Here is a 22,053-nt window from a genome sequence, read left to right on the forward strand (position 1 = left end):
GGCAGAAACTCTATTTTTGTTTGTCATTCATGGGAGACAGCAGGCATCCATTCTTGTCTCCAAATGAGTTTTTGTGCCTTTTTAATCAGACAGATGGCCTAGGTTTGATTTCTGACCTAGGGCTTTGCCTGTCATGGAAGAAAACGCCACTTGTCACTACCTAAAGGATCTGCAGAGACACATTACTGGCAATTCAGTTTGGAGTTGAAGGAGAATTGCACACAGTGAAGTCCTAGGAAATTAATCAGAGCCAGAGGACAGGCACAAAAGAATCCTGCTCAAAGTGCAGAAATTCCACACATTTATTGGAACAAACAGTAAACAAAAATTTCCTAAGTATAACAACCAAATGTTCTTCAGTCCTCATCCCAGACAGGAGAGTCACAGCATGAAAGGCAGATCTATGTTCTTCTCACCAGTGCCAAAGTAGACGTAGCCATATTGCTTAGTCATTGGGACATGGTAGAACGTCAGTCCCAGCCACAGCAGGCTGCGCAGCACCACCACGCTGTCTCCCCTCTCTAGCTGGACAGTCCAGGACCCTGTGCAAGAACATGTGCTAAAATGAGTCACTGCAAAGGTGAAACAGGCAGCCTTCTGGAGCAAGCTGTCCTTAGGCTAGGAGAGGGATTGTGGTGAGTTCTGCATGACCAGTTAACAATGCACAAGGCTGCAGAGGACTTTGTGACACCTGAAAAGCGGAAGTCAAGGAGACAAGAAACCTTGATGTCCCTTCTTGTCAATTCAGCATTACAGGCTGCCCTCATTTCCAGATACCTGTGTCTAGTTGCAAACAGTAGCATGTTCCTATGGCTATGATGGTAATGTCATTTACATCACAAGAAGGGATCCCTGGAGCTCCAGACTTGTATTCTTGATCCTTGGGAGAGGTCACAGCTATTCTTGGCTGCTTCTGTGTAGGCAGCAGGTACTCTAAAAAGCTCTGCCACCTACTAGGTCTAGCTAATAACTATAGAGAGCCAAGACTAGGTATAGCAATCCTGCACAGGTATGAAATTTCTTCTTAAAATAAACTTGTATCATTAGTAGTGGGAAGAAGAAGGTGCTTTCCAGCTCCAGGAAGACTGGTTTTCCTTATGCAGTGACTGGGAAGGAGGAAGAAGAGAAAGGTAAAATTTGGGTATTTCCTCTCTCAGAGAAATTTACAGAAAAGGTTCATTCTTGTCAATGTTTCTTGGCTCCATCATTGAAGAGGATGTGCGTGGTAGGGGCAAAGGGATTAGTTTCCACATTAAATCTTGCTTTGGCTCTGCTGATGAAGTTGAGAGCCAGTGTGAAAATTCAGTTTCTCCTGGATGCAGGGAGCTCTGAGGCACTGAGTATTTGGTTTGCATCTGACAGGACAGCCTGGGAACAATGCCGGAGGGGAGGGTTTGGAACATTAGCTTGGATTCAATGCCAGAGGGCAAGAAGCTGCCAGGAGAAGAAAATACCAGCTTTGGCACCAAATCAGTAATGTCTCGAGGCTACAATATAGGGAAGAAGGTCCTTGCTCAATCCATCTAAAAGCAAAAGCAGCAGGCCCAAATCAAAAAAATTAAAAAATTTGAGCTGTCAGGCTTTTACTGGCCTAGAGTCAATCAGTCAGCCTGTCTGCACCCAAAGCCAACACCTGCCAATCCTAGAGTAAGCAGAAAGCCCATAATGTGTTGGGCCAGTTAGACAGTATTCATCCTTGTAGATAATTTTAGGCTCGTCAATTTATGCTATGACTCATGCTTACTCATGTCATGGTTAGACTGGGGAAGGGCTTCGGTGATTGCTGTCAGCTGCCAGTCCTCCCCCTCCCACCAACTTCTGACTCTTGGCCAATTTTAGTCACATCGGACAAAGGGCCAAAGGGCTTTAACACCCCAAGATCCTACAACAGGTCGCCACAGGACATGGCCCAGGGGTTGGCTGCAACTGTTGAGGCTGTTTCTTTGGTCGGCCAGCAGCTGCGAGGAAGCACAGGCTGTTTGGCTTGCCAAAAGGCAGCAGCTAGCTGGGCCATGGGTGTTTACCTAGCTTTAGGCTGTTGTGCACTCACTCACAGTACATTTAGTCTCCTGTGCAGTTCACAGCAAACTACAGTGGTTGAGGGGTTGAGGGAGGAGGGAAGTTGAGGGCAAACATCTAATTGGTGGCTGCAGAATCAGAAAGGAACAACACAGCCCTGTGTTGTAAAAGCCCTGTAAAACCAGGTGTTGTGAGTTTTGCTGGTCACCTGTTACCTATCTCTTCTCTTTGTATTTCTTTGCAAAAGTTTCTTGAACACCGTTGCTTTGTTTCCTTCAGCAGCAAGTTCCACAGATTTATTATACCATAATGCACACAACATAAGTCCTGTGTCATATTTGATCCATTTCCTTTCAAAGTACCCTCTTCATTTATGTGCAAACATGGAACTAAATTAACACCATGAAGAGTTGCCTTCCAGGACAGTCACCAAACTTCCTGTCAAACTGACTCTGACTGCTAGCTAGAAGTACAAAAGAGCCATTCACAGTCTTTAAAGACTCAGGAGATTTCTGCACTGGAGAGCTTACTCCTGACTCATGCAGCTCCATGTTTCCACTAAAGACAAACAGCTGGAATGGCAATAAAGCAAAGCACTACTTAATACAGGGCAGGATCAGTACAGGTGTCTGCCATCTTTTTACCTTCCTTGCACTGCAACATTATTTGCACAGGTCCTAGTTAAAACATGAGCTAGTGTCTTCACAAGTAGCAGTTTCACACAGAAGGCAACCCCAAGCTCCCATGCAGTCTCTCCAGTGCCACTGACAGGGACAAAAAATTGGACAGGATCTTTCTCATACCTGGAGTAAAAACACATATTATGGTTCAGCCACTGGGATTACAAATTCTGACTTACAGGGTCTCGAACAATCTGCATGTTCTTAAGAAAGTTCACTACTTAGATAGCATGGTTGGTTCTAGATGATCTTTAAAGTCCCTTTCCAACCCTAGCCATTCTATGATTCTATGAAGAACACTTCTCTACACAGCAGATCATCCAGTGGCTGAAGCACTACAGCCATCTGCTGTCAAAGGACAAGCTTTCAGTGTCTTGAACTTTGTCTCCACAAGTTTTCAGCATTTACTAGTATGAGTAGCTAGACTATGCGTATGGGTATTGAACAACAAGTGGCAAGCAAACAGGTTCTAAATGGAATTGTGACAAATAACTTTCCATTTCTCCTTTGAACACTGAACTGACTTTGCTTTCAATGCAGGGTTCTTGCAGCTTGAACCTGCAGAAATTACTTGGAAGCCCTTCATCCAAATACTGCTTCTTGCTGCAGCTTTACACATTGGTTTGCACGAGAAACTGTAAACTTCTGGAAGAGTTTCTCTGACAAAACGATAATAGAATGAGGAACTCTTTGTTGTCTTTGATTTAGGACCAGTCCTCTGAGAAGCAAGCCTGTCAAGGATAAGACTGTGCCTTGCCTTGCTAGATGGTGAAAGCCTTCAGGAATTATCTACTAGACTAATGTCTCCCAACATACTGGAAGCATCCAGCAGCCTGGGTACATGTGATAGCTTGTAATGTTCACGTATACAGATGAACCTCTTCCCCAAACTATTTACAAAAGACAAAAAGAAATGCCTGGAGCATGACAAGTGGGAAAGGTGAGAGGGAAAACAGGGATATTAGTGCTCTCAGGACCTACATCTGGATTCAGATTTCTTTTTGTTGGACAAATTTGCAGAGAACATAAATTCAACTTGATAAAATCCCTGTATCTATGCTCTGGGGCAATACAGTACATGGATCTATGGTCTTCTCAGAGTATCTACCCAGCATCATCCAGGACAATCTCTGCAGAGTATTAATCGGCAATTAACTCTGCTGATCAAAGAAACTTCCCATGCACCTTCACACCTGGCAGAAATGGACAGATGTAATTGAAGACAGTTCCATTCACTTTTATGCTAGAGCTCTGAAGTCTGTGATGTGCAGCTGCTTCATTTCCCTACCACCTGTCCAAGCTGCAAACTCTCAAAGGCCTCAGACTTGTCATTTCATAAAAGTGAGGCCTTTGGGGAATATTAAGTTGTTATACTTTCCCAGCTTTTCTCTGATCCTGGATTCTGCATCTAGCTCTACACAAGTATGGACAATAAAGTGTTGCTGGTGCTGCATAAATCTTCCTGTGAAATGAGAACCTGAACAAAACAAGCAGGTTACTTCAGGGCAGTCCCAACTGGACTGACAAAACATAGGTTGAAGATAGGAAAAATTACAAGAAACTGCCTGAAACTGTAATATCATTTTCACTCAGATCATGTTTTCAGCCAGAATGATGATTAGTCATAGAGCTGTTCTTTTTTTCTGAAAGTCAAACAGCAGCAACACCACCTTCCACCTTTTACTAACCAAATCACTGGGGACATTTTTCTAACCCAGCTATCAAAGGTGATTTATTCAGTATATTTTTCCAGACTGGATTTTTGCCACGCAAAAAACACATTCAGAAACTGCATTTCACACACAATGCTGGTGTCTGCCTTCTAAGAAGACATCACATTAAAGTTCTGGAACCTGTCTGCTTATTTAAAGGAAGAAATTAGGGCCCATTCTCTCAGTATGTATTTTTTCCATACCTCACTATATTAGCAGCATTTGAGGAAATCATCCAGAAAACAAAAATAATATTTAAAGTCATGAGACACAGAGAAAGTTGTTCTCCTTAAAAGATTCAAGACAATTGTATTGTCTTCCATCACAGTTTAAATCTCACAATTTTCAAACAACAAATTCTTTTTCAGGACCACCTTTCTTGTAGGAGTTTAAAATAATGATGTCATAAATTACTCTAAAAGTAGTTGAACCAGTAGCTAATGAACAGTATTAAATAACAGCTTAAAATTAACAGCCTTCTTTCCTCTTTCAAGAGGAAATGCCTTAAAAATGCATTTAATAATGCAGTATAAAAAGATATTAGGAGAATTACGAAAAGTAAATGCTGCTTTTATCCTTTTTTTTTTCTTCTTCTTTTTAACTTCCCTGCTATTACAGTTACATACGTGGAAGTCTGTATTACTGTAAAAACACAGAAGCAGGATGCTAGGTTAGAATCCTTTCTAACATTGGCTCAGAGTATCCCATGGCAGTCCCTGTGCTCATCATTGCCCCTCTGTCAGACAACTTGTCTCTTACTGGGAGGCTGGGAAATGCAGAGCAAAAGTCTGTAAGGTACAAGAAGAATCCCAGATAAAAGTTGTCAGGAAAAGAAATTTAAATTTTATTGTTTTCCTTGAAGGCAATACAAGTAGAACTAGGAGACAGCAAGTAAAAGCTGGCTTTCCTAGAGTTAAATAGTCATTTTAACTTGCATCTACGTGCGAGCTGTAGCCTGTCATGTCCCTAAACAGGCAGCAGAGTTAACTTCACTCATCACGCAAAGCCTGGTGAGGTGCAGAGAACTGGAGGTCATTGCTCTCACGCTAGAGATTTCTCACAGTAACACTGCTCTGGTGAGATTTCCATTCCTTAGAATATTTAAAAAAAAAAAAAAAAAAAAAGAGCAAGTTAATTCTTAAGCTGCACCCAGCAAACCTAAGGAAGCCAAGCACTGTCTGTGCTGAAACTATTGCCTGTTGCTGCTCCAGAAGGGAAGGGAGGGAGCTGCTGTGTGGGAGGAAAGAGCATGGGAAAAATATCCGCTGGATGAAGATCTGGAGCTTCCTATTCCCTCTTTGGATTAGGCTACAGCCTCCACCCCTCCGAACACGGGCAGGAATTCTGAGGAGTTCCTTACATCTTTCCCAAACAAGAAAGTGCTTTGAAGATCCTGATGCTCACCCAGTGTTAAACCACTGCCTTTTTTATGGCCCTTCAACAGCTGCCAGGACACCAAGGCTGAATTTCAAAAGTCAACCTCCTTCGTAGCTTTTTCTTCCTTTCCAGTCACCAACAGAAATCCCTGTCTCATCCCCCAGGTCTGTCTCAGCTATGGGCTGAATCTTGTAATTCACAGAGGCAATCGGGTGCGTGAGACATTAGCTTTTAAACAAATGCCTTTAAGAGAGCCATTTGCAGAACTCTCCTGCCATAACTGGTTCACTTTCAGCATGACCTCTCATAACAGTGCTGCTTTGGAGGTGATTCAGCAATGCCTCATTTCAGTGCAAGCTTGAGAAGAAACAGCTTTCCAAGCTAGGCAGCCTGATACAGGGGCTCCATGTCTCAAAAGCTCACAGAGGGTCGTAAAAGTGACATTATCAATTCCCCTTCAAAGGAGGAAATATCTCAAGGGAAAAGCAGCTACAGCATGGTTGCACTTACCATTAACACAATATGCTACCACAAGGGCAGGTTATAACAGATCTTGCTGCAGTCACTCCTGAGTGAGAGTGAAGTACTGAGTTATAGGACAAATATTAACACCCAGAGAGGGTCAACAAAACCACTTCCCTTTGTAAAAGCAGCCACTGCTTGGCTGCGTGACCCCAAGCACTTAGCTCTGACAAAGCTGCACTACACCCATGGGATTTAGCTTCCATTTCCCTCCAACAGAAAATCCTACACTGGGAAGACCTTCCTACTTCTAATTTGTAGGGATCAAAGAGAAATTGCAAACAGAGCAGTTGTAAGTAAAGGTCACTGTGTTCTGACTCTCAACAAATTTTGCCACACGGACATTTCACACACAGCCCACCAGCCACAAGGATGCATTCAAATGCTTACTTGGGGCTCACGCTCCTTCATGCCACTTACTGGCTGCAAACTACATCTCCTTGCATTTGCTTGACACACCACCTGCACCCCATATGTTAACCCTGCTGTCAATATTTCCAATTCCCCGTATAACTATTTAATAATAATTAAATAAAAACACAGACTGGTTGCAGGTTCAGTACTATTTTTAAAAAGCCACCAGAGCCAGGAAAGCAGAGCTTACACTCAGTCAGATGCTGCCAAGCAGCTCTTGCATGGTCCTAATGCCTGCCATGTCTTTTACCAATAAATACAACTATGCCCAAACCTCAAAGTAAAACGATCTTACTTCAGAGGCTTTTTCTCTCCATTATCCTCTCCCACTAGGGACACCTCTGCAGCACAAATGATTAAGACAGGCCTGGGCCTTTCTTTTACACACAAAGTACCTGTTTCCTGCTGACAAGGAAGACTTGGGGATTGCAGTATTGTCCCAGATGCACAGTATTGGGGTGCCTCCAAGTACTGGGTGAAATTCAGGCCATACTTACGACATCTGACAACACTGCTGCTTAATCCAGTTGAAGCAGCCTCTGCCCTCAAACCTTTTTTCCTCTCCTAATCACTTCCATCATAGAGACCACAAAAGTGTTTATTTATTGCTCAGTGAACCAGGTCAGGGAAACTATCCGGCTAAAAAACAGTGTAGCTGAAAATAAAGTTATTTTTCCAGCTGGAATCTGGCTGCACAGCCAGCAATGCCAACACAAAAGAAGGGACAATACATAGACATAAATGAGCAACAGAGGACAGGAAGGATTGAAAAAGCTAGTGTAAAAGTAATACACGTCAAATTAGAGCCTCCCTTATAGCCCAGTTAGTTTGCCCTTTAGTCAGAAACAGAATAGAGCTAGAATCCTTTTTACCTTTTTTGTTGTTATTAAGAAACAGATGCAGACTTTGAAAAGAAAGCATCCAGAACAAAGACCTGGAATGGGTCTGTGCACTAGAGGAAACAGCAACATGATATGCAATCAAAACTTCTAAGGAGTAGGAAAAACTGATTAAAATCCCTGCTTTTTGGATTCTGACAACTACAACACAGATCATTGTATCTTGGATCTTCTGTAGTAAATTTAGAAATCTCTCAGAGTGGCGAAGCACCCTCCTTCCAAAGCACAGGTTTGCGCTGGATCCCGTCACACTCCATATTTCTTGTTTAGCTGGTCGCTGTGGAAACGTTTTTGGAGCGTGCCAGGAGTCACGTAGCATCTACCTGGGGAGCCCCTGCATTAATCCGTCACCTTCGTGGGCTTCGTGAGCCCATTGGTTGGTAGGAAGAAAAAGAAGGAGTCTCTGGCCCCTCCCTGCTCTGAATGAAAGACACTTCCTCTAAATCTTGCTACAGGATTTCAGGCTCAATTCAGCTTCTTTAGGGCTTTTGTCACCAAACAAATGTGATGTCTTTCAAAGAAAGATTAACAGTTTGATGAAAGGACGCAATGGACAGCTTTGTTCTAGCCTGCTTCCCCCTAGAGCTTTCGGTCACTGTCACTTTCTTACCCACGGGAGAATATGTCTGACTCTCAGAGGAGATTATGGCCACCTTGTAAGATTTTGCCTCTCCTGATAACAAAGCACTGGGCACTTTGAGGAGGTGGTAATGATGAACAGGGGCTGGATTAGGGGCAAAGAACCTCACATTGATCTCTGAATTCCAAGAGAACACAAAGCAATTGATGCTGGAATTCAAAACCGGCAGAATGTTTAGAGCACATCCAACTCACTCTCCTGCAGGAGAGGGAAGGCTGCAAGCCCTGTCAGTCTCCCGGTTGTACTTTTTACCTCAGCATCAAATTAGCAGGACTAGTTAAAAGGGCTTAGGGCAAGAAACAGATGGCACGGATTATAAACCATCGACGTTTTCCATTCTAAACTAGAAATTAATTTTGGCCCCATTTATCTGAAGAGTTTAGAAGTTTCTGAGAAGACTGTCACACTGAGCATATCCACAGAGCGCAGTGCAGTTGTGTCGATATTCAAGATAATGCTGAAGATGGCTAAGCATCTTCCAATGCCTGGGACAGCCTAGCTAACTGCACAGCACAACTGCTGTGCAAATATACCCAGAGATTAGCTGTCCCTTGTCGTTTTTCCTCTACACACAGCCACACACCCCTTCAGCATGCAGAATTTCAATTCGTACTATATTTGTGTACAGTAAAACAACGTCTGTTGACTTTCTCCCTGCAAAAGTTCTACAGCCAAAGGTGCAGGAAACAACAGAACAAAGCTATAATGTAGGGCTGGCACCAATGCCAACTGCTGCACAAGCAGGAGCTGCCACTCTTTATGTGGAACCCCTTCAGAAACAGATCACTCCTAGCAAAAGCTGACCTTGTTCAGACTTCAGTGACACATATACTGCCCTAGGCTTTCCCCCGCAAGTAATTTTTCATCATTCCCTAGAAAAAGGGTTAGGCCAAGGCTGACTGATGTGGTGATAAAACTACAACTTCTGGTTCTAAGAGGCTTTACCAGTATTTCCCATCAGTTCAGTAAGAAGTTCATCTCCTTTTCATGTCCAATGAACCAGGAGCTGAAATGGAGACAGAGGGTAGGCAATTATTTCTTTTACTGAGGAGGAAAAAACTTTAAATACAATCCCTGGAAAGCTGCTACGAAGACTCTGCTTCTGTCCTCATTCTTCCACTGCAGCAGTCAGGATGGCAAAAGACTCCACCACAGCTCTCAGCTAATGAGCAGCCCAGCTCCAGTATAAACTCATCCAAGACCTCTGATTAAACAAGACCCCTGAGGTGATACAGACCTAGGACCCAAAGGCTTTAGTACATGTAGACACAAAGCCCAAAGAAAACAAGACTCCTTTCCAGAAACGAAGGCAGACCATGGACAGCCAGTCAACAGCTCTAATACTAGCTAGCCCTAGAGTCTTCCTGCTGTGCTGCCACGTGAGAGTTCCAGTCTGATCCTGAACTCCTGAGCTGGCAGGGCCACAGCTGTAGGAGAGACAATATCTTGTATTGCTCCCAGACAACTCTTTTGGGTCACTGCAGGAGTGGCCTTAACAGCCTCTAAAGGCTCCCCGGTCCACACATCACTAGCAAAAACGAGGTCTTTCTATTTTTGAAGGATGTAGGAGACATGCTTATGTATTTGTGTGTGTCCATTACATGTCTGTGGCTGCTGAGGATGTAAAGAAAGTTACTGAAGAGTCCACTGACCATCCCACAAATTGCCTAAGATTGGAAGGGACAGTCTCTCCTCCATACCTATGGTTCAGGAGGTCAGTATACCACACACAGTTAGGCCTTGCCTTCTCTTCAATCCTATGCTCTTCTTGGTGCTTTTCTTTCTCGTTTTACTTTTCTGTGGTTTCCTTCTCTGTGCTCAGCGCTGACAATGCTGGCGCCATAGTGCGCCCTGCTGGAAGGTGGCAGCTACGGCCACCCTAGAATTATTTCTCGGGTTGGCTGACTTCAGTTTTAACAGATAAATAAATGCTTTAACTAATAACCCACTGAGCCAGCTATTCGGTTCAATTTCCACATCTGAAAGCCGTCTGTTCTGATGTCTGTTAATCTGTTTTACCCCTTCTGTACCACTGTGTTACAAAGTTTTGTCAAAACCACTTGTATAAATGTCAGGTAACTCCAGGGGATACTGTAGCTGGGTTTCATACATTCACCAAGCCTACGGATCACCTCTCCTAACCAGGAACGAGGATAGCTGTGAGCCACACGAGGTATTTCGGTCTACATTTCGGCTACCTCTTCTTATCCTTGCCAGCACGAAGCACTGCCATCTCATTCATTATAGGTCTTTTCGTTTGGATTTCAGTGAGACAGTTTGAAAAGCCTTGTCCCCGTGTGGCTCTTGGCAGGCTAAGATATAAAGTGCTCTTGCTCTCAGCTTTCACGGAGCTGGGGAGGTGCTGCTTATTGTTAAGCAATGAAAGGGGAGGGCTCAGGTCACATCTGCGAAATGTTAGCGGAGAAGGGAGGCTGGGTGAAAGTAGGTGGCCAGCACAGCATAGCACTTCGCTGGATTTTGCAAGGCCGCTGGGGAGATAGGCAGCCATTTGTCTTAGAGCCCTGATAACGGACCAGTGTGCTCTCTGCTGGCAAGCTGGGGGTTGTAAATACCTCTGCAGACACAGTCTCTTCAAATGGCTGGAGACGGCGGCTGATAGGGGATTAATCGCCCGGAGGGGGGGGGGACGAAAGGGAGTTAATTAGGCTGTGCTAATGCATGGAGATAAAGCAGGTTTGTGTCTCCTTGCCTTCTTCCTTCCAGCACCTGAGCTTTTGGGGCAGCCAGGATGGGGCTACCAAAATGGCTCTTGAGAGTGGCCAAAGGAAAGTATCTCCCCCTTAGAAATGCAACCTCTCCATCTTCAAGGGCTCATTAACCACTCACTTTTGCTAAACTGATAAAGAGCATGCTAATGAAGTTCAGAGGACAGAAGGTTAGTGTTCTAACCCAGGCTACTGTTCAGCAAGTTTACAGAAAGGCTAGCATCCTAAGTATTCAGCCAGGGAAATAGCCATTAATCCTTTTGTCTGCAGTGCTGTGTAAGGAATGCTCCAAAAACACTGCATGTTTGGGAGAGGAAAGAGACCCACAGGCTGAGTGACTGTTATCTCTTCCACAGTCAAAATGGTAAAAGCTGGAAATTATTTTCTGCCGGGGCACTTCTCCCCTTCCTCTAACTGAATCTTGAAATACTAAATGGACAAGACTCACCATGATCCACCATGCCCCTGTTTACCCATTTAGCTATATGCTATAAAATCTCTCCCAACATTACAGAGCCACCAAATACATCTGAGGGGTCTTGGTTCCTCAGTGCACCCTCCACAATGAACACCAATTAGTCAGGAATCTCTTCAGTATGCACCATAGTTCAGGAAGCAAAGCCACCTGTACTGTGAGTCCTGATCTTGGAGCCACTGTCTCATGAACCCATTGGCACCTCTGTGTTATTATCACTGACAACGAAGAAGCCTGAGCTAAATATCACCCTCCAGAGCTGTGGTCAAGCTTACAGCCAGGAGTACCGGGAAATATCTGGTCCAGACTCCTGAATGACACTGCCCATTAAACTGAACTCAGTTACTCATGTCTGGGACTAGCAATTTATGTTTGCATTTGGCTAAAACACAATTCCCAGGAAGACATCCAGCATGATGCTAAGGTAGAAGAGACACAGACCCATCCATTGTACTTGCAAGCTGGCAATCATTTCACTGTTAAAATTTGTACCTAATATTTTTTTTTATTTTTTTTTTTTTTTACTTTTTCTGGCTGTGATTTTCAGCTGCCAGTTCCTGTTAATCCTTTCTCTGCTATACTGAATAGATCTTCACAACCCAACACTTAAAGTCCACAGAGTTTTTACACAGTGTAATACAGTCATTCTTATGTTCTTTTCCGTAAGATAAACAGTTTGAATTGTTTATGTTTCTCACCAGCCCTTGAATCATTTTGTGGCTCTTTTCTGCAACACTCCAATTTTGCTGTGTGCAGTAATCCAGTTCTTACTCCACTAACAGTAAATGCAAAAGTAAAGTCACCTCCCTGCTCCTATTTGCTACACCCTTGTTTATACATCCACAGATCAAATTAGCCTTTTAAGTCTCAGGATCAGACTGGGAGTTAATGTTCAGTGGGTTGCACCTGGATTTCCTATCAGAACCACAGCTTCCAGAATAAAAGTCTGGCTTCTAGTCCCTACTCTTAGATACAAAATTTTGAAGGTAGCTACACCAAAATGTAGTTTGTTTAAGTAAGCTGAGTTTGCCAGATCTTTATAGCCATCTTGCCCTCGTCATTATTTGTCTCTCCACAAATCCCTTACTTCTAGATCATTTATAAATAAGTTGAAGAGTATCAGTATTGGTACTGGTCCCAGCTAAAGCCTCTTCTGACCCATTCCAGAAACACACCCATTCAGTGATTTTGCAATCACAACTACTAATCAAGATCAGTTATGGGGAATATCTCTGCAATGCTGGGATTTATTAAAGGATAGCATCCTAAGTATGCCACAAGTTTCCTAAGATAATGATTTCAGGAGTAACATCTGGCTCGCAATTTTCATTTGTTGGCAAACAGAAGAGGTTGCCTAACTCTACCCTTCCTTAGAAAATAGCCTGAAAATTGTATAAAGCAGTATTTTATTATATTCATATTTCATTTGATCTGAGTCCATATTCTTTCCAAAAGTAAACAAGAAAAAAGTTATCAAGCACGAGCCCTTGTGCATTCTTACGAGCTTTTTTACCATCACCATGCAGTGACAGTTTCCAGTATCATTATGCTTTCTTTTCCTCTCAATATACTTGAAAAAATCCTCCTTACAGTTGTCATGGATTACTCCAGGTTATCCTGGCTTCCTTTGTAATTTTCTACTCATTGTCAACTCCAATTTATATCAATCATTAATTGTTGACAACTTTCTGCATTTCCTTTTATACTGCCTTTTAAAAATGTTATTCTAATTCCTACTTTTACTCCACCAGGGAACTGTGGCAGGCATTCAACCAAAAGCAGTTATTTCTTGACTGGGAGTCATGATTTTTGAATAAACTCTTCTCACATAAATCCTATTTCCACTCATATCTTTTCCCAGCTACATTTTCCTTTTCTTTTCCCTCTCACATACCTCCCCCCCTGCATCAGTGGGTGCACCCTGTTGGTGTCTGTCCCTTATCTCCATATCAAAGTGATCTAAGTCAGTAATCTGTAACAAACCTCCAGAGTCAAGTTATTGCTTTTCTGAACTGTAGTTTGAAAGCACCAAAGAACTGAATTCTCCATCCCCTATTGTATTTCCTCCCCTACTTTGCTATCCACTCTACACTAGTACCTTAGTCTTTCTCCCATCCCCTTCATTCATCACTGCAGAATATAGCATTGCCAGAACTGATACCACGGTCACATTAAAATCATCCTTCCCTCTCCTTATCTTTTCCCTCCCATCACGCCAACGCCTGAAAAGTGATTTTATTTAATATCTACAAAACACTAGGTCATCAAGTGAAAATGCTGTAGGCACGCTAGGAATACTGCTGTTTGCTTTGCCATTCCATTATCTACAGGCACATGTAAAACTGCCACAACTCTAGCTCCTGAAATGCTATTGCCCAGGGTGCCGAACTCTGTGCAGCAGAAAGGACCAGCCTGGCAATCTGCCAGCAGCTGAAAGGCTACATCTAATTGTGCATAAAGTCGAGCAGATTGTCTGCTTAGACTAGAGCAAACAAGCTTATCTTTAATGCAGACATATGGCCAGCAAAACCTACAGATCCCAGCATGCAACATTCTGGCCAGCTGGCCATTTGGACCAGAATGAAGCATTACATGATCTGAAACTGTGGTGACAGAAGATCAGTATCACAGCTCCTCCACGTTCAAAAATGATGAGTCAGGCCACTCAAATTCATTAGTTTGGCTCAGAGAGCTGGAGATGTTAAAGGGGAAAAAACAATTGAATTTGCTCTTGAGACAGGGTTCACATTCTCCCATTTTTCTCTATAATCATTACAAATGTATTCTTTTACTTAAACCTAAGTCTCACAGTCTCTTGACTCTGGAAGCTGAGACACCAAGAAAAAAAAAAGAAAAAAAAGACAGACTCACAGTGTGGTTAAGGGGAGGAGCAGCAACATATTCTGAACTCTTAAAAACACACAGATAACCTGGAAGATAGACACACTGACAGATCTGGAACCTGCAATCACCACAGATATCACTGGTAAAGATAAGGGTGGCAGACAGTTTTGTTACAAAACTCCAGGTTTTCCAACCTTGCACTAAAATCTCTGCTTTTACCATTGTTTCCTTTATTCAAGACAGTTTTCAATTCCTTTCTTCCCACCTCTCAGCTGTCATATAAAATCTTCTCTCTGCCTCCACCTTTCCATTCTGTAAGACACCCCTGCTCTCCTGTAATGACACACCATACATTTTATGACAGTTACCTCCTTGACGGCCGCCATAGATGCTCAGTCTCCAATTAATAAAGAAAACTATTGCACCAGAATTGTTACTTTTAGTCAGGTTAAAATCAGCCCTTAATCTCTCAGTCCTGTCCTTTAGGTCTTTTCAGATGCTTGGGGAATTCTAGCCAATGCAGGCTGGGAACATCACTCAAATAATGCTCACCCTGGGTCCACCTTTTGTGTATTTGTTGAGACAATTCTGGTTTCAGTCACAATTCTAGATGCAATAGATTTGGAAACTCCTATATCTGCTCTGACAATAACTGTTCAAAAGAGCATCTAGCCAGGAAAGACAGGGAAAGCTTCAGGTCAAAATGAGGGGATGAGCTATGACCAACATGCCAGGAAAACACACTGTCTGCTCTGGGTCAGAACCAACATGCACTGGCAGAGTTGAAGGAAGGTAATCCAAGAATCAGAGTTTGAATGTCTTGAAACCAGGAGTGGGTGACTTACTTTGGCAGAGCCATGCTGATAAAATCAGCAGAAAGCCTGTGTCTGCCCTCTGTTCTTTTTTTTCCTCCACATTTTCACAAGCAACCAGTACTTTAGGCAAGCTGAATGCTTGTTAATGGGGGGGGGGGTTGATCTTTCTTTAATGTCAGAGCTCCTATCTGCATGGGATAGAGTGCAATTAGAGAGCCTACATGCCTTGATGATCCTGTAACCTGTTCCTGTCTTATTTCCTCCACCTGACAAGCTCATTCCATTAGTCCCCAGGTTCAGTCCAAAAAAGAGCAGGACAATACAGCCAGAGCCACACAGGTACCATGATGAATCTTCTACTCTTCCATTAAGAAGCACTCAGCTGCACTTGAGCTCAGGTTGTCTTTGAGAAGTAACCTTTTTGAGGAATCTGAGATGTCCACTAACAGCAACAACCACAGGGGGAGGGGGCAAAGGTTGATGCTTACACAGACCTCAGGTTGCCAGAGGGAGACAAATGTGGCAGTGGCACAGCTGAGTTCCACTTTCTATCTGCCACTGGGTAAAATACAGCTGCAAGTCAAATTTGATTTAAAGACTTCCACAAAACTGCCATGTTCATGTCTAACATACAGCATGATCTGCCAGTTGCCTGATCCCATGAACTAGATGAGAAACACTCCAGCATGAGATCTGTGATCTTTCAAAGGTGCCATTCTCCACCACAGCTGAAGGTGGCTAAAACCAGCTCTGTGATGCAAATTAGGCTTCAGGCTCTTAGCCCTTGGAGCCTGTTTTCTAGTGGAAATATAGAAAGCATGGCAGATTTATGTCCTGCTGCAGTGGTTCTGTGGTTTCAGGCCTCAGGAAATTAAAGTCTCCCTATCACAAACCCTAGGAAAAAAGAGGGAAGAAACATGCAAACAGTAGCAATGCTTGAACCACCGTAAAAAAGTGTAGCTACAATTTTCTTAGGAGATATCTAGGACCTAACACCTTTTGCAATACTCCTTTTTGAGTCAAAAGGGGCAACTCCAAGGGCCAGTGTATCTAAAAATGTGCAGTCTCTCCAGACTACATCTTTGGAAAATGACTGCAGCAAAGACACTCCCAGTAAGTTGAATGATGGTTCAGATTTTATCACTGCTTATGCTCTGAACAGTCAAAAATGTTCAGAATTCAGGCAGGAGCTCACTAGGTTCATTCTCAGTTCATTTTTGCCAAAGGAAAGATTGGGAGATATATATATAGAGAGAGATGTATATAAATAATCTGAAAAGCTATTTACAGCACTGCAATTCACTGTCCTTCTAGCCAATTCCATCTGGCACAGGACGCCTACTATCCTATCCTGCTACTCCAGGATAGGAATAAAATAGCAAACCTAAGTTTTGATTGGGTCCCAAGAATCTTTCTAGACAGCAGGATGTGGAAATGCTTAGCCTGATCCAAAAAATGCAGTAAATCAGCAAAAAGCTGTTAGAAACAAATAACAAGTTATTCCCGTCTCCTTAGAGAAATATCCTGCCAGAGGAACCCCTGGAAGAGGCTTTAAGTATATTTAACTGTTATGCAGCAGAACTGTAGAGTTGTGAACTGAAGATACATTCCAGTATGTGCATCTTCCTTTCTCCTTCCACAGTGTGTAGTACCACTAGAGCACGGATTATTCCACACTACAGCACTTCTAACACAGTTTATCAAAGGATAGTTTGAATTCAGCCTCTCAGAGATATCAGCTCAGTGTTAATGAGAGCCCATTTAGATAAAGAAAAGCAATAAGGGCTGTAACAAGAAGTGTGAAACACTTCAAACCACATAAATTCCCTCTCTCACTGACGAAGTTATCTCTCCTGACAGGAACACTGACACAGGCAGACTTACAGAAGTCAGGAGGGAATATGGCACTTAGGCAGAGGGGTGCTGGTATGGTCAGAAGACCTGTTGTGAGGATGTGACAGCCCTGGTACCCTTACATTTTACCATTGTAAGCATTTATAATCTCTGTAATAAAGAAATTAAATACAATATTTAGAAAAGGATAAAGTTCCTTTACAGATTCACAGGTGTTTCTCCCAAGCATACCAACTCCACAGTAACTGCCACCTTGTCACCTCAGCATTTCCCAGACTGCCTGTCCTCTTGCATCTCTTGATTCTGCTACCTTTACCTTCTGGGATATCGTGCTCCAGAGAGTCTAGAAAATCAGTGGATGGGTCCAAGTCAGCCTTTTCCAGCAGGGTTTTAGTCTTCAGGTTAACAGGCTCAGCAAAATGGAAATAGGAACTTAACTTCTTTGCTTCTGTGAAAGAAAGACCTGCAAACAGCCATTGGTACCGTTAATACAGTGAGCTGGGCAAACCTACATGATACCATCAAACATCATATTGTTTCTCTAACACCCACGGCAGAGGACAGAATCACAATCTTTCTCTCCCATGGACTCCACAGAAGACCAAAGAGTTGCCAGAAATGGGTGGCAGCACTCCCTGATGCTGTGCAGTGCAGACCATGCAAACTGCAGCCCTGGGTAAGCAAAGGGCACTGAGTGGAGACCGGCCCTCTGTGTCCAGTCAGTTACACCCTATATCTAGATGGAGAATTCACTGCAGCTAGTATTGCTAAACATGGACAGAAACTATACAAAGACAAGTGAAACTGCAGGTTCAATGACTCAGAGCCATTAGTGACTTTCCTCCCACCTTCCAGAGTTGAATCATGCACCTGAACATGAGTGGCATGGGATTCTGTCTTCCCTGTTCATCCAAGGAAAAAATAAGCCTGAGATCAAACCATCAGCTAGAGAAAAACCCATCTTCATTTACAGCCTTTATGGTCAAAGTACAGTTGATACTGATAACGACAAGGAGAATTTACCTTCAAAGTTTCTGTTTTCACACACAGACCCAAGAGGAGTCTTCACAAATGCCCCCCGGGGGACGATACCAACTGCTCTGTCTATCTGCTCTATGGTAGCTACAAGACGGGCCTCCTCCTTCATTGTGGGCTTTAAAGAAGAACAGGCAAATGTTAATGGCAGGGCTTTCCTTGCTGTCATGTTTGAAAACAAACAAAGTGGCAACAAAAACCACAACTGACTCAATAGCTTGGAGCCCGCTGGCACAAAGAGGATCACAAATAGAATATTCTTCTCATTAGAATGTGACAAATAGTCTAGACTCACCAGAGAATTAACTGTCCCTCCCTTCATCTGTCTATTCCTCCCTCTCTAATAAGCTACTTAGGACTTTTCTCCTAAGTTATAAAGAATGATACCTGAGGCTCCTATGTTGAGCTTCAGACAGGGCAGTGAGGATGTGCACCCATTGTGCATAATAAAACATGAAGGATATTTCTGAGCTGTGTCTGACTCCAGAAGCAAGAGCTCAATCACTGAAGTAAGAGTTCAGTCAAAAAGCCATTGCTACACAATGACAGCAAAGAGGAAATGTTGTGTATTCTGCCCGAGCACAGCCTCAGGCTGCTTATTGCAAGGAAGGAGAAGCCACCACCTGTCCACTGTGAAGGGTACAACTGTCACCAAGAGAGTTTAAAAATGTCTTGCTTTATTTACCTTCTCATCATCTTCAGATACATTTCCAGCACGTTCTGCATCTATCTCTGCGGGGTACTCATATTCAAAAGAAGGATCCCCCTGGAAACGGCCCTGCAGCTGCGCAGCCTGAGCAACCATCGCCTCGGTTGCTGGGGGCAGGAGGCTCCACTCCACGCAGTTCAAGCTGCCAGCGACAAGCACGACACAGGCCCGAGCCCGTTGGAGAACACGGCTCCGAGCAGCCTGGCCCCCTCCAGGAGAGCTCCCCAGCCCCGTCTCCTCTCCCCCCAGCCCTCGAACCGGCCTCTCCCGAGGCCGTTTAGGCCCCCCCCCCGGTGCCACTTCCCCAGGGAGGCGCCCCCCGCCTGCACCTGTAGAGGCGGCTGCGGGGCGCGGCGCGGTCGGGGCCCAGCCCCTCGGCGATGTAGTAGGCGCCGCGCACGCCCTGGATGCAGCCCCAGAACCAGACCCGCTCGAAGCGGTAGTCCCGCTGCAGCAGCACCAGCGAGGAGCCCAGCGCCGCCCGCTTCTCCGGGCTCAGCCCCAGGCCAGCGCCGGCCACCAGCTCCAGCGCGGCGGGCAGCGACGGCGCGTCCATGGCGGCCCCGCGCCGCCGTTGCCGGGCAACCGGCGCCCGGCGGGGGGCAAAGGTGACGCCGTGCTTCCGCTGCCGGGACGTCAATCAAAGCCAGCGCCCCGGCAACGGCGGGGCACGCCCGCGTCGTCACGGCAACGGCGCGGCCCGCCCCTCCGCTGTCATGGCAACGGCGCCGGGAGGCGCGGCGGGACCCGGCCCGGGGCAGCCCGGCGGGAGGGCGGGAGCGCGGTGGGCAGGGGGCTCGGCAGCCCCGCGGCCATGGCCGTGCCAGGCCTGCCTGGCGCTAACCCTGCCCCGGCACCCAGCCCTGCAGCCTGCAGGTAGAGCTGGCTGTCCTGCACGGGAGCTCCTGGATTTCGGCAGGCCTAGATCCGAAGAGAAGTCCAAATCAAGCAGGAGGGCATCCCCTTGTATCGGACCTTAGCTGGGATACTGCAAAGGGCCCCGTTTTCCTCGTTTCTTATATGAACAGCAGCAAAAACAAACAAACAAAAACACCAAACCCTACCCCTCTGAATTTCCCTGCCTACAGAGCCATTTTCACAGATCTTACCCGCCTCAAGTATCTTACAAGTAAATGGCTCGTTTAGAAACGATCGCTCTTTGGGCGCTCATTTGCTGACTCGCGTACAGGCAGACATCCACAGAGCAGCTCCTGGCCTACAAAATCTTGCGATCTAGCTTAATACAGAATGCAGTAAATAAGGAATGAGATTGTGCAGCTGCTTAGACAAATAGAATTTCTGTTTGACGTCTTCAGGAAGTTTAAGCTTTTATATGTGTGCATTACATAAATAAATGTGTGTGTGTGCACTTCCATTTAAATCCACTGGCACGTCATAAATTCTTGGATTCCTTTTTCATCCGCTTCCTGTTCACTTCTAAGGAAAACACTGATCCTGGGACTGCTGGCTGTAACAGTCATCACCTGCTTGTCTGTCAAGCGAGATGTTTGATGAGCTGTACGGCACACAACCTGACCCATTAGCTTTACTTAGGCCGCACAAAAAGTGCCTCGGGTTCCTGGAGGTTACCCTTGAGTCCTTGACGTGAGTCAGGCAGAGCACACAGCAGCGGCCACGGGCTTTTTGTCCACGCCGTCACCTCCCACTGTGCCGTAGTCTGATTTTCTCTGTGGGAACAGCAATTTTCAGGCTTTGTAAACTAGTTTAATCACTGATATCTCTAGAACAGTGTGTTACTGCTTCATGTTGTGGCTACTATCCGGCCAGTAAACAGCAGAACCGCAAGCCAAGCTCATTTCATACGAGTCAGAGAGGCAACCTGAGACCATAATGAATTTCTGCCACTGTCAGCCACAGCTGGATTCAAACCAGATGCTAACCGCTGAGAGGCTCCTTAGACTGTTACATGGATCTCCTAAGCCACCCAGTCTCCAGTCTTCGCCTGTCTTGACTGAAGATTATCAAAAAGGAGATCTATAGCTTAAAGAAATTCTTCCTGGTTCAGTAAAGTCTGGTGGGTAACTGTACTCTGCCTTGCTTTGTCTTGACCCCAATTACTAAACACTGATAAGGATCGAGAAGTAAGTGGTGGCATTATTTAACAAATGAAAGGTCAAAAGCGTTGCTATTCAGCAGGGTCAAAGGTTACCATCACTGTTATTAACCAGTTCGAAAGCAGTTTCTCCCACCCATTGCCAGGCTCAGACAAGGAGCTGCTCAGGGTCGGGACAGGAAGGAAGAAGAGGCGCCCGGCATCGCTCAGCCCGGCCGCTGGCTGGGTGGCTTCTCTCGGAGACCTGCTCCAGGGAGGCAAGGCACAGCAGCTCCCCTCGGAGCTCGGAGCTCTCCTGCCTTTGCCCGGAACAGCAGGTACCTCTCTGTGCCAAACGGCTTCAGCTCCACCCCCTCAGAGCTAGCATCCTTTTAGGTGAGAGATCAAACCCGGTTTCCCTTGCACTTGTCTCGGGCAAGGTACTGAAACTTACAGCGATATTTGCAGCATCAAACATCTTGAAATACAGGTCAGTTGCTGCTGAGTGTACAGTGGCTCCTGCATGCCTCGCACAGCTTTGTAACATGTTTAAAAATATCTTCAGTCATGTAGTAAGAAGTGAGCTCATCTTCCTTCATGTTCTTTAGTACACATCATCTCAAGGAAAGAAACATAGCTGTCAATCCGTGTCACCCTCTCTACTGGTACAGATTAAGAAAGCTGCCCTCAAAATACTCTTGCCAGGCAGCTGTAGCACTGTCTGAAACAACCATTAGGCTGATGCAGCTCCCAAATGATACTGCTATCATAATCCCAGTCTTCTTCATGTGGTGGGGACAGTCTGCAGTTGGTTCTGATGCAGCAAGAAATAAATGGGGGTTATTCCTCCCAGGTGTGTTGAATATAACGTCTGATTTTCCTCCCAGTTATGTCAAAAGTTCAGACTGTCTCTGGCTTTAGAAATATTGCAGCTTTGAATCATTTTCCCACATGTAAGTCATTACTGTATAAGGCAAATAGGATAGTAAAAGACAGTAAACAAGAAAGAAAAGTACAGAGTTTTTCTCAATAAGGAAGGCATGATAGATGGCTCCCTGACAGAAAGGGAGGAGATTGTAGATGACAAACAGTTGAACAAAATTCCAAGAACTGCAAAGCCTTGAGCAAAGCTGATCATCAAGTAAGGAACTGGAGCCAAGTAACAGTTTAACAGCAACAGAAGGGACCAGGGATGTCCCTACCTGATGTAACACAGGCTTTTTCCTCTGTCTTGGAGATCGTACTAAATATAGCAAAACTCTGGGAATACTTGGACTGC

The 22,053-nt window shown here is 44.7% G+C and overlaps 1 protein-coding gene across 2 annotated transcripts; it reads right to left on the reverse strand.

Moving 5' to 3' along the window:
- Positions 1-264: 264 nt before the first annotated feature.
- RSPH9 (radial spoke head component 9) lies at positions 265-19,292 on the reverse strand. Of its 2 annotated transcripts, none has more exons than XM_051613999.1 (5): positions 19,051-19,292; positions 18,698-18,863; positions 18,001-18,130; positions 17,294-17,440; positions 265-542 (listed from the first exon to the last, which is right to left on the reverse strand). In XM_051613999.1, exons 1-5 carry the CDS (start codon positions 19,275-19,277, stop codon positions 382-384), a joined length of 831 nt encoding a protein of 276 aa, XP_051469959.1. In that variant the 5' UTR covers positions 19,278-19,292; the 3' UTR covers positions 265-381. The 2 variants fall into 2 exon arrangements, with proteins under 2 accessions (XP_051469959.1, XP_051469960.1); XM_051614000.1 differs by lacking the exon at positions 265-542 and adding an exon at positions 5,232-5,502.
- Positions 19,293-22,053: the final 2,761 nt, after the last annotated feature.

This window comes from Apus apus, chromosome 3 (genome assembly GCF_020740795.1).
Source record: "Apus apus isolate bApuApu2 chromosome 3, bApuApu2.pri.cur, whole genome shotgun sequence".
NCBI classification, from domain to species: domain Eukaryota; kingdom Metazoa; phylum Chordata; class Aves; order Apodiformes; family Apodidae; genus Apus; species Apus apus.